This window comes from Lynx canadensis, chromosome B1, assembly GCF_007474595.2.
Source record: "Lynx canadensis isolate LIC74 chromosome B1, mLynCan4.pri.v2, whole genome shotgun sequence".
Taxonomy (NCBI): Eukaryota; Metazoa; Chordata; class Mammalia; order Carnivora; family Felidae; genus Lynx; species Lynx canadensis.
In genome coordinates, this window is record NC_044306.2 from 128,447,547 (window position 1) to 128,460,959 (window position 13,413).

The window sequence follows — 13,413 nt, forward strand, 5'->3', positions numbered from 1 at the left end:
TTATTCTATTTGCTACAACTTCTATTTGATCTGTGTCTTGTAGGCCATCATATGACACTACATTCAAAACAGATATTCAATAAACCTTTGTTTACTCATTAATTTCAGTATTTACTTCATTTTTGCCACAGCGATAATCAACAAAACTGATTCTCCACTATTATTTTTTAATTTTTTAAAAATGTTTTTATTTTATTTTTGAGAGAAGGAGAGAGGGTACAAGCAGGGGAGGGGCAGAGAGAAAAGAAGACACAGAATCCGAATAGGCTCCAGGCTCTGAGCTGTCAGCATAGATAGAGACCGACATGCGGCTTGAACCCAGGAACTGCAAGATCATGACGTGAGCCGAAGTCAGATGCTTAACTGTTTGAGCCAACCAGGCAACCCACCACCAGTATTTTTTAATAAGCCAGCTTCTCTTTTATTATCTAGTTTTATTAATAAAAATATGTTGGATTTGATATGTCTATGCTCTTCTCATATGTGATTATGTTAATACCATGGATTTGGGAGTCGGGCTTCCTAAATTTGATAAATGGTGGCAGAATCTACTTGTTGGTGAACCTTGCTAAGTCATTTAATTTCATCTATGTCCCAGTTTCTACATCTGTTAAATGGTAAAATAATAGTGCCTACCCCAGAAGATTATTATGTGTTTTATAAAACCATACCCATAAAGAATATAGAGAAGTGCTTGAAAAGTGATGAGAATTTAATTGCTATCATCATCATCATCATCATCACCATCACGATTTCTACATGATCATTTCATTCTTTAATTTTAAAGACTTTCCAGTTCTTCCAGAAATTGTAGGCATACTCCTGATCTTTTTCAGCTAGTTTGCAACCCTAAGGTTTCAAAATTTCATTATATGCTTAAATCTTAACATGTTTTTGGGAATGGTTTTTGCAAATTTTGACTCAATTACATTTCACTGATTAGTAATTGGGGGAAAAAAGTGTTAAAGCAACTGGTCTAAAATCCCATCCACTTCTTCTACTGTTACATGTGTTGAGGAGGTGAGTGGTGCAGGCCAGGGGGAGAAAAAAAAAAGAAAGGAGGTTGCCTTTGTCAACCAGACCTCCAGGTAGAGACTAGTAATACTTAGTAGGAAAAAGAGTCTGTATCTATAAAAGTCCTTAGCAGGATGTCCTGTGTAGTAAATAAACTCAGGATCTGTAGAATAATTGCTTATGGCTGCCAGAAAAATGTCCTAAAGCTTTACACTTACTAGAGTAAAAATGGAGATATTTCATAGTGTAAATTATGTGGGGTAAACCAATAAAACTTTCCTTAAAGACAGAGTGTGCGTGTCCAATGTGGGAAGAAAGGATTTGGAGAGCCATGTAGAACACCCCACAATCTCTCTCCTCTGTGTCTCTTGACTGCCTGTATCTTTGATATGGGTAAATTAGTCCATTATTGCAAGCCAGGTTGATGCTATATGTTTACTAAGTAATAACATCTCAACTAACCAAATTATCACTTAAGAATTTAAAGACTGGGGTAAGTACAGTGGATCTTATTATCAGTAATATCTCTAAATGGCAAACACTGTAGAAGTCTGACTGACAAATATAACATATTTTTACACATAAGTTCAAACTGTTGGTTTTCAAAAATCTTATTAGAGATTTTCTTGTCTTCTTTCACACATCTACACCAATAATATCTCCTAATTAGACAAGAGTTTAAATTTCTGTCTTAGTACTTATTTCTAGGGAAAAGAACAAAAATATTATAACTAAGTATGATTGCTACATTGCAAAAATGCTATACTCCTGACATTTTTAGACTTTTGAGCACTAAACAGTCTAGCACTATATTACTATTACTCCCAATCAATACTCACGTGGTCACTCTAGGCCAGTGTTTTTATCCCTAGTTTATATCTGGTACTGAGCAAGTTAGTCCACTTACATTGTATACATGGTACAAAACACACACACACACACACACACACACACACACACACAAATCAAGGGACCTGCATTTAGTTAACTGTGGCCTCCACTTACCTTGTTCACCTTTTGACTCTGTAATTTATCTTCCTTATGTTCCATTCTTAATGAGATGTTAGCATGTGTAATCAGTAAAACCTTTCCTCATGAAGACATAAGGGATGCTTGAGAGGTTGGTATTTCAAGCAAATAAACCCTTTAATTGAAGCCCTTTGTTATCTGGCCCAAACTTAACCTCTCTGATTTTTTATTGCTTAAGTCTATTCCCATGCTTTTGAGCTTTTTATTTTTATTTTTTCATCTATCCTCAGATCAACTTTGAAAACTGAGCCTTGATAAAAATATGTGCTGGCCAGGTGGTAATGAGCAGTCATTATCTTTGTACATGCACAGTTGCATTTTTTATCTCTTTGGTGATGCAGCAGATTCTACACAGAAGAAACTCATAGGACACTGATAGTATGAACAACACATACAAGTAATTTCTACATGTCCTTTAACTGGACAGTAAAAATTGCTGCCAGTGTAAACCTTTTTTAAAATATCAAGTGAAACTGGTCTGGATTTCATCCTACCCAATCTTTATAGAAATACCAGTGGGTATCAAATATAGAAAGGAGAAAGGAAGAAAAATAAAATAAGGAGAATCAAAAGTTAGGAATAATTTACCACTGGATCACTGGTTGCTCAAAAGGCAATAGTTTGTTTTTCTCCTATAGATAGGGTATGCTGGGGAAAAAAAGAAGAAGAAAAAAATATTTGCTAAGAATTTATGTGTCTCTATTACAAAGCTGAAAGAATTTTTCCTATGCTTGAACTGCATGGTAACTTAGAGATACTTTTGGAGGATCATCTGGAACATCAAATATTTATGATACCCATCTAATTTCCTTATACATATTTCTAGATTCCTTAGAATGTGCAGACATGTTTGGTAAACAAGAACACCCTGTAAATAAACAGGAGTCCAAAAAGGCAGAGAACACACTGAAAGATGCCAGACACAGTGCTGTGCCCTGGTGCCCTCATGTCTCATAAGTTAATTTCAGAGAGAAAAATCCCTGACAGAAGGAAAATACTACATTTTTACCCAGAAAAGAAACATAATGGTAGATAAATACTACAATATAAGATGAAGAAAACCACAAAAAAATTAAAACGAAAAATAAAAACTTCACTGGTGTGAAATGTTTAGGAAAATTTGAAGTTGCCATATAACATTTCTACGTGTATATATGTGCGTATATGTGTACATATGTGTGTTTACATATGTATACATTCAAATATTCATTCATAGTAGATACTTGGAGCAAACTGAGAGTAAACAGGATATTACTAGTAATCTGATCATGCTACCTTATCTTACAGGAAAAGAAACTGAAGTCCAGACCAGTTATTTGAGGAGCCTGAACTGAATCCTCTACCCTGTGCTTCATACCTTTTCCTCTAGACTATATAAACTTTGCGTCCAATGTAATGTATGTATATCACAGTGGACTTATATAAACTGTGTGTCCAATATAATGTATGTATATCATAGCGGACTGCTCAAAAAATCCACTATATTTTATACACTTCAAATGCCCTAAAGCCAGAGAATATATTGACAAGTCCACAAGAAGCCCTATTTTAAGGGCACACACTGCATTTTAAAAGTTCTGGTGGCCAAAAATAAGTTTATTTGCACACGTTTTATAAAAAGGCCATAGTATATTCCAAGTCAATACTGTTCCTGGTAAGTCAGATTATGATTTCCTAAATTATCTCTCTCTTCTCCAGGTTCGTAAGTTCTATATGGCACACAAAAAACAAAGTAATACGTTTCCATTCCTCTAAGTTTACAAATTAAATAACAACAATAACAAAAAAAATCTCCAACTTATTAGTTATTTTTCTCCAAGCCAGATGCCTAGAATCTTCTTTTGTCCCCTCACATTTATGTTACATCACCAAATCTTATTTCAATCACCTAAATCTCTCTCAAAGACATCTATTTCTATCCATCCCCATGACCATCGCCCTTAGTTTCCTTCAAGTTGGAGCACCAGCCTCTTTACTGGAGTTTTCTCATCCAGTCTGTATTGGTCCAGTGGCAGCTGCATCGTGGATTCTCCACTTGGCAGCCACTGAGTGATATGATTTTGTCACTCCTGCTCCCATTTAATATACCTCAGTAGCTTAACCTTACCCCTTGAATAAAGTTTAGGAAGTTTAACGTGGTTTTCCCTTCATGATCTTTCCCTGTCTACCTTATTTTAGCTAATAAGGAACCGTGTCCCTACTCTACATTTATTCTTACCTCAGTCTTATTCCAGGTGCTTAAATGTGCAAAGCACTCTTTCCTCCAATCCTGAGACAACTCTGTTGCCCTTGCATGAAACATTCTTCCTCCCCATTCCTGGAATACTCTCCTTTTCTCTTCTTGGCTAATAACTACTCATGTTACATGTTTCCACTTATCTGTCATTCTTATACCTAAGTAGGTCCTCCAGTCACATATTTCCAGAACAGTTGGTGTTTCCCCTTTTGTAGAATTGATCACACTCGTACTATTTTTAATACTTCTATTTTCCTTCCTTATTTTGTGATCTCACGGTACAGCATATGGTAGTGCTCAGTAAATATTTGTTGAATGAATACATTACCATATAAGAATTAGAATAAATTCAATATTTTTTCCATTTCAAAGAATACTTTTTTAAAAATGTTTATTTTAAGACAAATGAGAGACAGAGAGAGAGAGAGAAGAGAGAGAGAGAGAGAGAGAGAAGAGAGAGAGAGGAGGGGCAGAGAGATAGGAGAGAGAGAATCCCAAGTAAGCTCCACGCTGTCAGTGTGGAGCCTGATGCAGGGCACAATCTCACCAACAATGAGTCGTGAGCAAAGCCGAAATCAAGAGTTGGCCGCTTTACCGCCTGAGTCACTCAGGTGCTTCCAGAATACTTTAGATATCAACATGCATCAAGATCTCTTTTAGGGACACTTTTAGTGTGGAGCCTGCTTGGGATTCTCCCTCCCTCTCACTCTGCCCCTCCCTTGCTCACACATGTGCACTGTCTTTCTCAAAATCAATAAACTTAAAAAAAAAAGATCTCTTTTAGATAGATTTGGTACCAATACAAGAAAATATATTGGTACTAAATGATTTTAGATAGTGACACAAGTGTTGATATGTTCTATTTTCTCACATTTCGTATTTTAAAAAAATCACCATTAGGGCGCCTGGGTGGCTTAGCTGGTTAAACGTCCGACTTCAGCCCAGCTCATGATCCCACAGCTTGTGGATTCGAGCCCTGCGTCAGACTCTGTGCTGACAGCTCAGAGCCTGGAACCTGGTTTGGATTCTGTGTCTCCCTCTCTCTCTGCCCCTTCCCCACTCATGCTCTGTCTGTCTGTGTCTCTCAAAAATGAATAAATGTTAAAAACAAAATTTTTAAAAATCACCATAAAGCATTTAGCAGAAACTCATCAATTATGCCAATGCAGAAGTATTTGATTTAAGGATCTATCAAATCTTGGTTGTCTTACTCATGTAGAACACACAAAATGTCAGTGCTTTTTTATGTAATCACATATTTTGAGTGTAATATTTTTCTTAGTTTTTTTAATTAAACAAATTTGAATTTTTGAAAAAAAAATTTTAATATATAAGCCTTTTCTTTCTAAAACTCAGGTCTCATCTTTGTCATATCCATGTTCAAAAATTCTTTAGGGTCTTTTACTCACCTACAAAATAAATTCCTTTCCTCTATATCTTTCCAGTCTACACTAGTCTCTCTATGCATTTCATCCACTCTGGTAAGTTAGTCAATTATTGTCACTGTCTACATGATTTATTCAAATAGCTATGTCAGCGAAAGTGCTCCTACCACCTGGACATGTCCTCTTCTCCATAGCTTTACATACCTTACACCTGTTAATTTTCAAGTTCCCGTTAATATGCTACCAGTTTCATGAAAATTTTCTCATCTCTTTTCTGTGTTTTGGGTCGGGTTCCCAGGGAAATAGCTCTGAAATGATTTGCTTGTCTGCAGGAGGTTACCAGAAGTGCTCCTAGGAAAAGCACTTGCAAAGGAGTACGAGAATAAGGGCCACAAAGGGAGAGGTGACACAGTGACGGAAATATAGCAACAGCTGAGGTGATGCCATGGCCAGTCTGTAGTAAAATAACTTCGATGTTATTCCACTTGGAGGCATGGAACTCAGACCATTGTGCAATGACCAGTCACTGGATGCATGCAATTCCAGGAAGGGAGTGGAACAGCTCCCTGCTGCCCAGAGCAGTTCCTGCACAGAGGCTAGGTGTCAGCCTTCCCAGGAAGGAGCACCTCAGCTGAGAAATGGGGGTCTGCACAGTACGCTCTAAGATTCCACGGGGTTCTATTTTTGCCATGCTTGGGGCCTTTTGTTGTCTCTCACCTTAGAGTACAGCTGTTTGCATAGTAATGCCATATTCACTACCAGGCTCTAAATTCTTTTTTGGATAATCACATAAAAGAGTTTGAATAATACATTCCACACTACAGACATTTGATAAATGTCTGTTAAAGGAGTGATAAATACATGAATGAACAGACTGTACTCTTGGAAGCTGAATCAACATTAAAAATAAGAAAAAAATAGAAAATCATCTCTGTTTAATTTTAGAACAAGTCTGTAAATAAAAATACTCTGCCCACATTGCCTGGGTGTAATATTATTCCAGAGCCTAAGGAAGGTGGTATATTTGTATGGATTAAACTGGTTTCTAAATGTCCCTGGTTTTCAAACTGTGTTTCTAAGAACCAGTTGTGGTGGGAGTCTACCTGGGGAGGTCCTCCCCACTCTCTTCCAGAGCTGCTCAGCTTTTGTTTTACTTATTATTTAGTTTAAAATGTTTGAAAGTTTTCTCTAGGATATATAACAGCAACAAGTCTAAATTATACAACACGAAGAGTCCTTACCAAAATATATATTCCAATTAAATGTAGCTTCTCATAATAAAGAATGCATATGTGTGCTAACAAACGTTTTGTCACAAGAGCTTTTAAAAATGCAGTCACTCATCAATTCAACTCCAAATTCAAGGCATTTGAAAAAGCCACATTGACAGACACTAAGATATTGTTAACATAATATTTGCACATGGTACTTACAGCTTTGATTTCTTGGGGTGTGTGTTTTCTTTAGCCAAATGAATCTGACAGTAGTGAATAAAAGCTACCATTATGAACAAGAAAAAGGGTCAATGGTATGGTATACAGAACACAAGGCTGGAAGCCAAACAACTTGGTACTGAAACTAATTAGCTTTGTAAACAACCCTTAATAAGTCATTTAATTTTTCTGAGGTTCAGTTTTCTCCATCTTAAAATTGGGGAAGGGTTAACTTTATTTGACCTTGCTACTCTAAAATTGTAAGGGTTACTAATGAATTCTAAAAATTAAAAAAAAAAAGTAAAACAAAATGTATTGGAAAGGTACACTCTTTATCTAATTAAAAAAATATCTTTTCAGGGGTTCCTGGGTGGCTCAGAGCATCCGACTCTTGGTTTCGGATCAGGTCACAATCTCATGGTTTTTGAGTTTGACCCTCCGTGTTGGCCTCTGCGTTGGCAGCACAGAGCCTGCTTAGGATTCTCTCTCTCTCTCTTTCTCTCTCTTTTTCTCTCTCTCTTTCTCTCTGACCCTCCCGCACTCAACACTGTCTCTGTCTCTCTCAAAATTAATACAAAACTTAAAAAAAGAATTAAAGATATCTTTTCAAATACTACCTTTGATATATTTAATAGCAAAATACTTGTGGCATATTTATAAAACTAAGATTCTATTTACTATCAAAATTATGGAAGTTTAGAAGTGGAAGCTAAAGCAGTTAGCCAAGAAAAGTTTTATTTTATTATTTTTTAAATTATCTCTATAACTTACTTAGAAAAAAAAAGTTTTGCATATTACAATAAAGTGGCAGACATTAACCTAGAACTCGATCACTTCCAATCATTAATTCCATAAGAACTAGCTTCTAGAAGGAATTATGTTTGACTGCTATAACAGGGAAAAAGGCTCTGGTTTAAAGTCTTATCTCATATTACATAAATCCCTAGCATATGGATGCTTGCTATTAGAGAGTTTAGCAGAAAACCGAAACCAAAACCAAAACACCAAACAAACAAACCAACCAACCGACCAACAAACAAAAAACACCCAGACTGCCATCTTCAAAAACACTGACATCCTGCTATCCGTATATATGTACAGATTAAAAGCCCTGGTGCTAAAAATGTCATGGCAAGAAAATAATTTCTACTGTGTATGTTGCAAATTGGCACCATGTTTTTACTCAAAATGTGTGTGTGTGGGGTAATGAAAACATACACTTTATGAAAACACACTTTACTAAGAAAACGGAACCCAAGTTAAAACATTTTTATGGAGCCAGATAATGATCTTAATCTATTTCTGCTGATGGCTGCAGCAGCAGCCGATCGGCCTATATACCAAACATATATGGATGCAAATGCAATGCCCAAGTGCAGACAAGCCGAACACACAGCACTATTCACAAAAGATTCAGAGCAAGCAAACAGCTTTTCTAGTCACTGTCAAGACGTCATCATCAGACAAAGCACGAAGTGCTTTGTCAAACATATCTTTGGTAATTGCTATGTCAGAGTGTCCTTGAATATCTTCAAAAAGTTGTGAGTATTTTAGAGCTGATGTTCTTACATAAAATAAGTTTTTTCAGTGCTTCAGCTAACTCTTCTTTCCATTTCGGAGAGATGGCACTCATTTCTGTAGTAAGAAGAGATATGTCCACAGTGCCAGTCCAGGGTTTCTGCTAAGTGAACTCATGAGTCCAGCTATCAAAAGTATACAGAAACCATTCCTCAGCTACTACCAATCTTCTGCATCCTCCTCAAGTCTACATAAGCCTGGATGAGAGCCTGACTGGCTTCCTGGCTCAGCCAAGACACGACGGTTCTGTGAGCATAAGCAATGTAATTCTTCAGTGCCGCCATGTTTGTGAACCTCTTCTCCACTTGCTCCTTGCTCTGGTAGTACAGAGCCACACGGTGGTGAATCAGATCCTTGTCATAGGCTTCATCCTGCGGGTCCAGGATGAGGAATATCGAATCAAACCTTGATAAAAATACGTGAGGTAGCTGTATATCACCAATGGTTGTGTTTTTTAGAATTCCACTGAGACTCCATAGAATTTGCTGCTGCCAGGATAAGGGTGCATACATTGAGCTGACCAATAATCCCAGCTTTTGCAATACAGTCAGTCATCCCATGACTTTGTGCAATGCTGATCTTGTATTTTCATTTATCTTCACAAACTTATCAATACAGCAGATGCTACTGTCACTCAGGACAAAGGTACCAGTTTCAGGCCCACTTGCCTTATCTCAAAGTCATTCCATATATATATACATACATACATACTGTTAGTTGGTCCTAGGAGACGGGGTTGTACACATGCAGAAGCTGGAACTTACTAGTCTTTGGGTCACCACACATCAGGATGTTGTTCTCAGCACAAAGTCTGACCCTTCCCATGTGACTAAAATCTTTCCTTTTTCCAAGGAAAAGCTGAAGCAAGATTCCCCCCTTTTTAAATCCTCATGTTCTTACAAGCTTGGAGCTGAGGCTGAATCAAGGATCTCATGAATGCCTTCTTTTTTTGTAAAGTTCTTTGTGCAATTCCACATGCTTCTCTGAAAAAGTTTCTGTTCTATATCTTCATCTACTTCTTTATGCAAATGCTCTGCATCAATTTTCTGATAATAAATGTCATCAATGTGGATTTTGTAGACAGACTTCACATTACTCACTCTTAATTGACTCAGTAAGTAACATTACAGATAGATGTCTGTAATGTTTACTTTGTCCCCAGGTTGAACCTTGCCAACAAGTTCATTGTGAGCAAAAAGGATGGCAGTGTGAGGCATTTGCCTTGCAGGCATATTTTCAGGAGACTCTTGAAGTTTGATCATCTGCTTTCCTGAGAACACTCAGGAGAGTGTGGTTATGGGTGAGCACTCACCCACATGGGGCTCAGTGATTAAGCCATGGTCCATCTCCACCAAGGCAGTGGAGGGGGGGGGGTGCACACCTGGCATTGCAAGAAGGACTTCTGCATCTGGAAGCAGCTGGGACATCCTAATCAACATGCCACTCATGGTGATAGACTGGTTAATCTTCAAGTTCAGGTTTCTCATGTAATTAGTCTTCCACACATTAAATCTGATGTTCTAAGATTGAGTCAGGTAACTGTCAAAGAAGATCTCATTGATAGCCATGCTAAAGTTGAGTGGCAGATGGGCTGTCTGTATAGATTTTTGCAAATGATTTCATTTGTTCACAGTTTAAACTTTAAGATGACTCCTCACATGATTATTTTGAGCATCTTTTCATGTGTCTTTTAGCCATTTGGATGTCTTCTTTGGAAAAAATGTTTATTCATGTCTTCTGCCCATTTTTTCACTGGATTATTTGTTCTTCAGGTGTTGAGTTTGGCAAGTCCTTTATAGATTTTGTATACTAGCCCTCTATCTGACACGTGATTTGCAAGTATCTTCTTCCATTCCATCGGTTGCCTTTTAGTTTTGTTGGTTGTTTCCTTTGCTGTGCAGAAGCTTTTATCTTGATGAAGTCCCAATAGTTCATTTTTACTTTTATTTCCCTTGTCCGTGGAGATGTGTCAAGTTAGAAGTTGCTGCAGCCCAGGTCAATGAGGTTGTTGCCTATTTTCTCTTCTAGGGTTTTGATGGTTTCCTGTCTCACATTTAGGTCTTTCATCCATTTGAATTTATTTTTGTGTATGGTGTTAAGAAAGTGGTCCAGTTTCATTCCTCTGCATGTTGCCATCCAGTTCTCCCAGCCCCATTTGCTACAGAGACTGTCTTTTTTCCACTGGATACTCTTTCCTGCTTTGTCAAAGATTAGTTGACCATACATTTGTGGGTCCAAATCTGGGTTCTCAATTATATTCTATTGGTCTATGTGTCTGTTTTTGTGCGAATACCATGCTGTCTTGATGATTACAGCTTTGTAGTAGAGGCTAAAGTCTGGGATTGTGGTGTCTCCAGCTTTGGTTTTCTTTTTCAACATTACTTTGGTTATTAAGGGTATTCTGTGGTTCCATACAAATTTTAGGATTGCTTGTTCTAGCTCTGAGAAGAATCCACATTGTGATACCACCTCACATGGGTCAAAGTGGCTAAAATTAACAATTCAGTAAACAAGAGATGTTGGTGAGGATGTGGAGAAAGGGGAACCCTCTTGCATTTTTGGTAGAAATGCAGACTGGTGCAGCCACTTTAGAAAATAGTGTGGAGGTTCCTCAAAAAATTAAAAATATAATTACCCTACAACCCAGCAACAGCACTGCTAGGAATGTATCAAAAAGATACAGGAATGTTGATTCATAGGGGTGCATGTATCCCAAGTTTACAGCAGTGCTATCAACAATAGCCAAATTATGGAAAGAGTCCAAATGTCCATCAACTGATGAATAGATAAAGAAGATGTGTTTCATATGTGTGTGTGTGTGTATAATGCATATATATGTTAATATATATATATAAAATATATATACACATATATACACACACAAAGGAATACTATTCAGCAATAGAAAAGAATGAAATCCTGCCATTTGCAACAATGTAGATGGAACTTGAGGGTATTATGCTAAATGAAATAAGTCACTCAGAGAAAGACAGATACCATGTTTTCACTCATGTGTGGAATTTGAGGAACTTAACAGAAGACCGTGGGGGAGGGTAAAGAAAAAAATAGAAACAAAGAGGGAGGCAAACCATAAGAGGCTCTTAATAACAGAGAACAAACTGGGGGTTGGTGGGGGTGGGGGCAGGGAAAGGGGGTGATGGACATTGAGGAGGGCACTTGTTGGGATGAGCACTGGGTGTTGTATATACGTGATGAATCACAGAAATCTATTTCTAAAGCTAAGAACACACTGTATACACTGTATGTGAGCTAACTTGACAATATATCAGATATATAAAAATTACATGACTCCCCAGTTATATCAATATCCCTATCACTGCATGCACAAAGGCCCAGCAATGTCTATGGCAACATTTTCTTCTTTATCCAGACAGTCAATAAAATGTTGAAGAAATCCCCTTAAATTTTCTTTGCACATTGCCATATTTATGTATGTTGCTCAAATCACAAGTTTTGGCCTAGAGACTGCTCACCAGCCACTGTATCTCTGTTGCTGGCTCATCCTGCAAATTCACCTACAAACATTTTCATGTAGATCCCCACATCAGGTCTCTGCCTCCGATGTGCCACTAACATCACAGCTTAAGGTTCCCTCTTCCCAAGAGCTGGAAGTGCCACATGTGAGTGGTGAATTAGCATTAAAACTAAGATGAAGAATTGAAGAATGCATCAGATGAGAGCTGGAAAATACTGTGTCCTGCATGTCAGGGTTCTGCAGGTCAGCTCTAGGCCAGGTTGGTGTCAGTTGCATCTCTTCTGTAGAGGTTGAATCCTCACCTCTACGTCTCAGAGAAAGATATGACCTGATATCGTCACCTCAAGCAGGGAAAAGTGGCCACCTCTGAAGTACACAGAGCTCTATGGTGTACCTGACAGCCCCCAAGAAAAGTTTTTTAAAAGTTCAAAAAATACATAAAATATTAGAATTAGGTGACAACATTAATTTTACTTGAGGATGGTATCAATGTCCACTTGAAAAGACAAGAGAATAAACTACAAAGAAAGAGGTGAGAATCAGGACTCAAGTTTCAAGAGTTGATCAGCTTAATCACCAAATATATCAGACATCAACCACTACCTTACATACCTACAATATGTAGTTTGAAAACATAATGGAAATAGATTATATTCATGATAGTGTCACACGTGCAGATATACATAATCAAAACTTCATAAAATTTTAGGAGAAATATAATGAAAATATGTATGAAGGACACTGTAAGTCTTTACTGAGGGCTATAAAAGATGACTATATGGATAGATACCATGTCCATGGATAGGTAGACCCAATATTTTACAAAAATATCATTTTCTCAAAAATAATCTAAAAATTCATATAAATAGCATGGCTTCAAGGTCACTGATAATACCGTGGAGAAATAAACATTTGAGAATTAGCCTCTTTTTTTTTTTAAAGAAGAGAAATGTGGAAGTACCTATTCTATCAATTCATAAAATAAATTGTAAAGCTTCAATTTATGGAAACCGCTATCTGCCCCTGTATAAATGTTCTGGACATTTACAGTACTTATGTCACCTGCATTGCTTTTTTATCTCTTTTGTCTCACCCCGTTAAAAAGAATAGAAATTAATTAAGGGACAGACCCTCATTCTTTCACTTCGTTGTCTCCATGCAGTAGCACAGAGGCTTTGTAAAGTATATATGGCATGCCTTTCATAGAGACACGCGGGGGTTATTTGAATGTAATTAAAAATT

General features: G+C 37.3%; 1 protein-coding gene across 1 annotated transcript in view; it reads right to left on the reverse strand.

Annotated features, from left to right (window-relative positions):
• Positions 1 to 8,510: 8,510 nt before the first annotated feature.
• Positions 8,511 to 13,413, reverse strand: part of LOC115512414 (DNA replication licensing factor MCM4) — a 138,368-nt gene continuing 133,465 nt past the window's right edge. Inside the window, 14 exon segments of the mRNA XM_032593072.1 lie at positions 8,511 to 8,661; positions 8,663 to 8,773; positions 8,775 to 9,124; positions 9,126 to 9,232; positions 9,235 to 9,348; positions 9,383 to 9,548; positions 9,551 to 10,039; positions 10,042 to 10,084; positions 10,086 to 10,254; positions 10,257 to 10,286; positions 10,289 to 10,314; positions 12,014 to 12,152; positions 12,155 to 12,255; positions 12,257 to 12,512. Coding sequence (XP_032448963.1) covers positions 8,511 to 8,661; positions 8,663 to 8,773; positions 8,775 to 9,124; positions 9,126 to 9,232; positions 9,235 to 9,348; positions 9,383 to 9,548; positions 9,551 to 10,039; positions 10,042 to 10,084; positions 10,086 to 10,254; positions 10,257 to 10,286; positions 10,289 to 10,314; positions 12,014 to 12,152; positions 12,155 to 12,255; positions 12,257 to 12,512 — 2,252 coding nt within the window.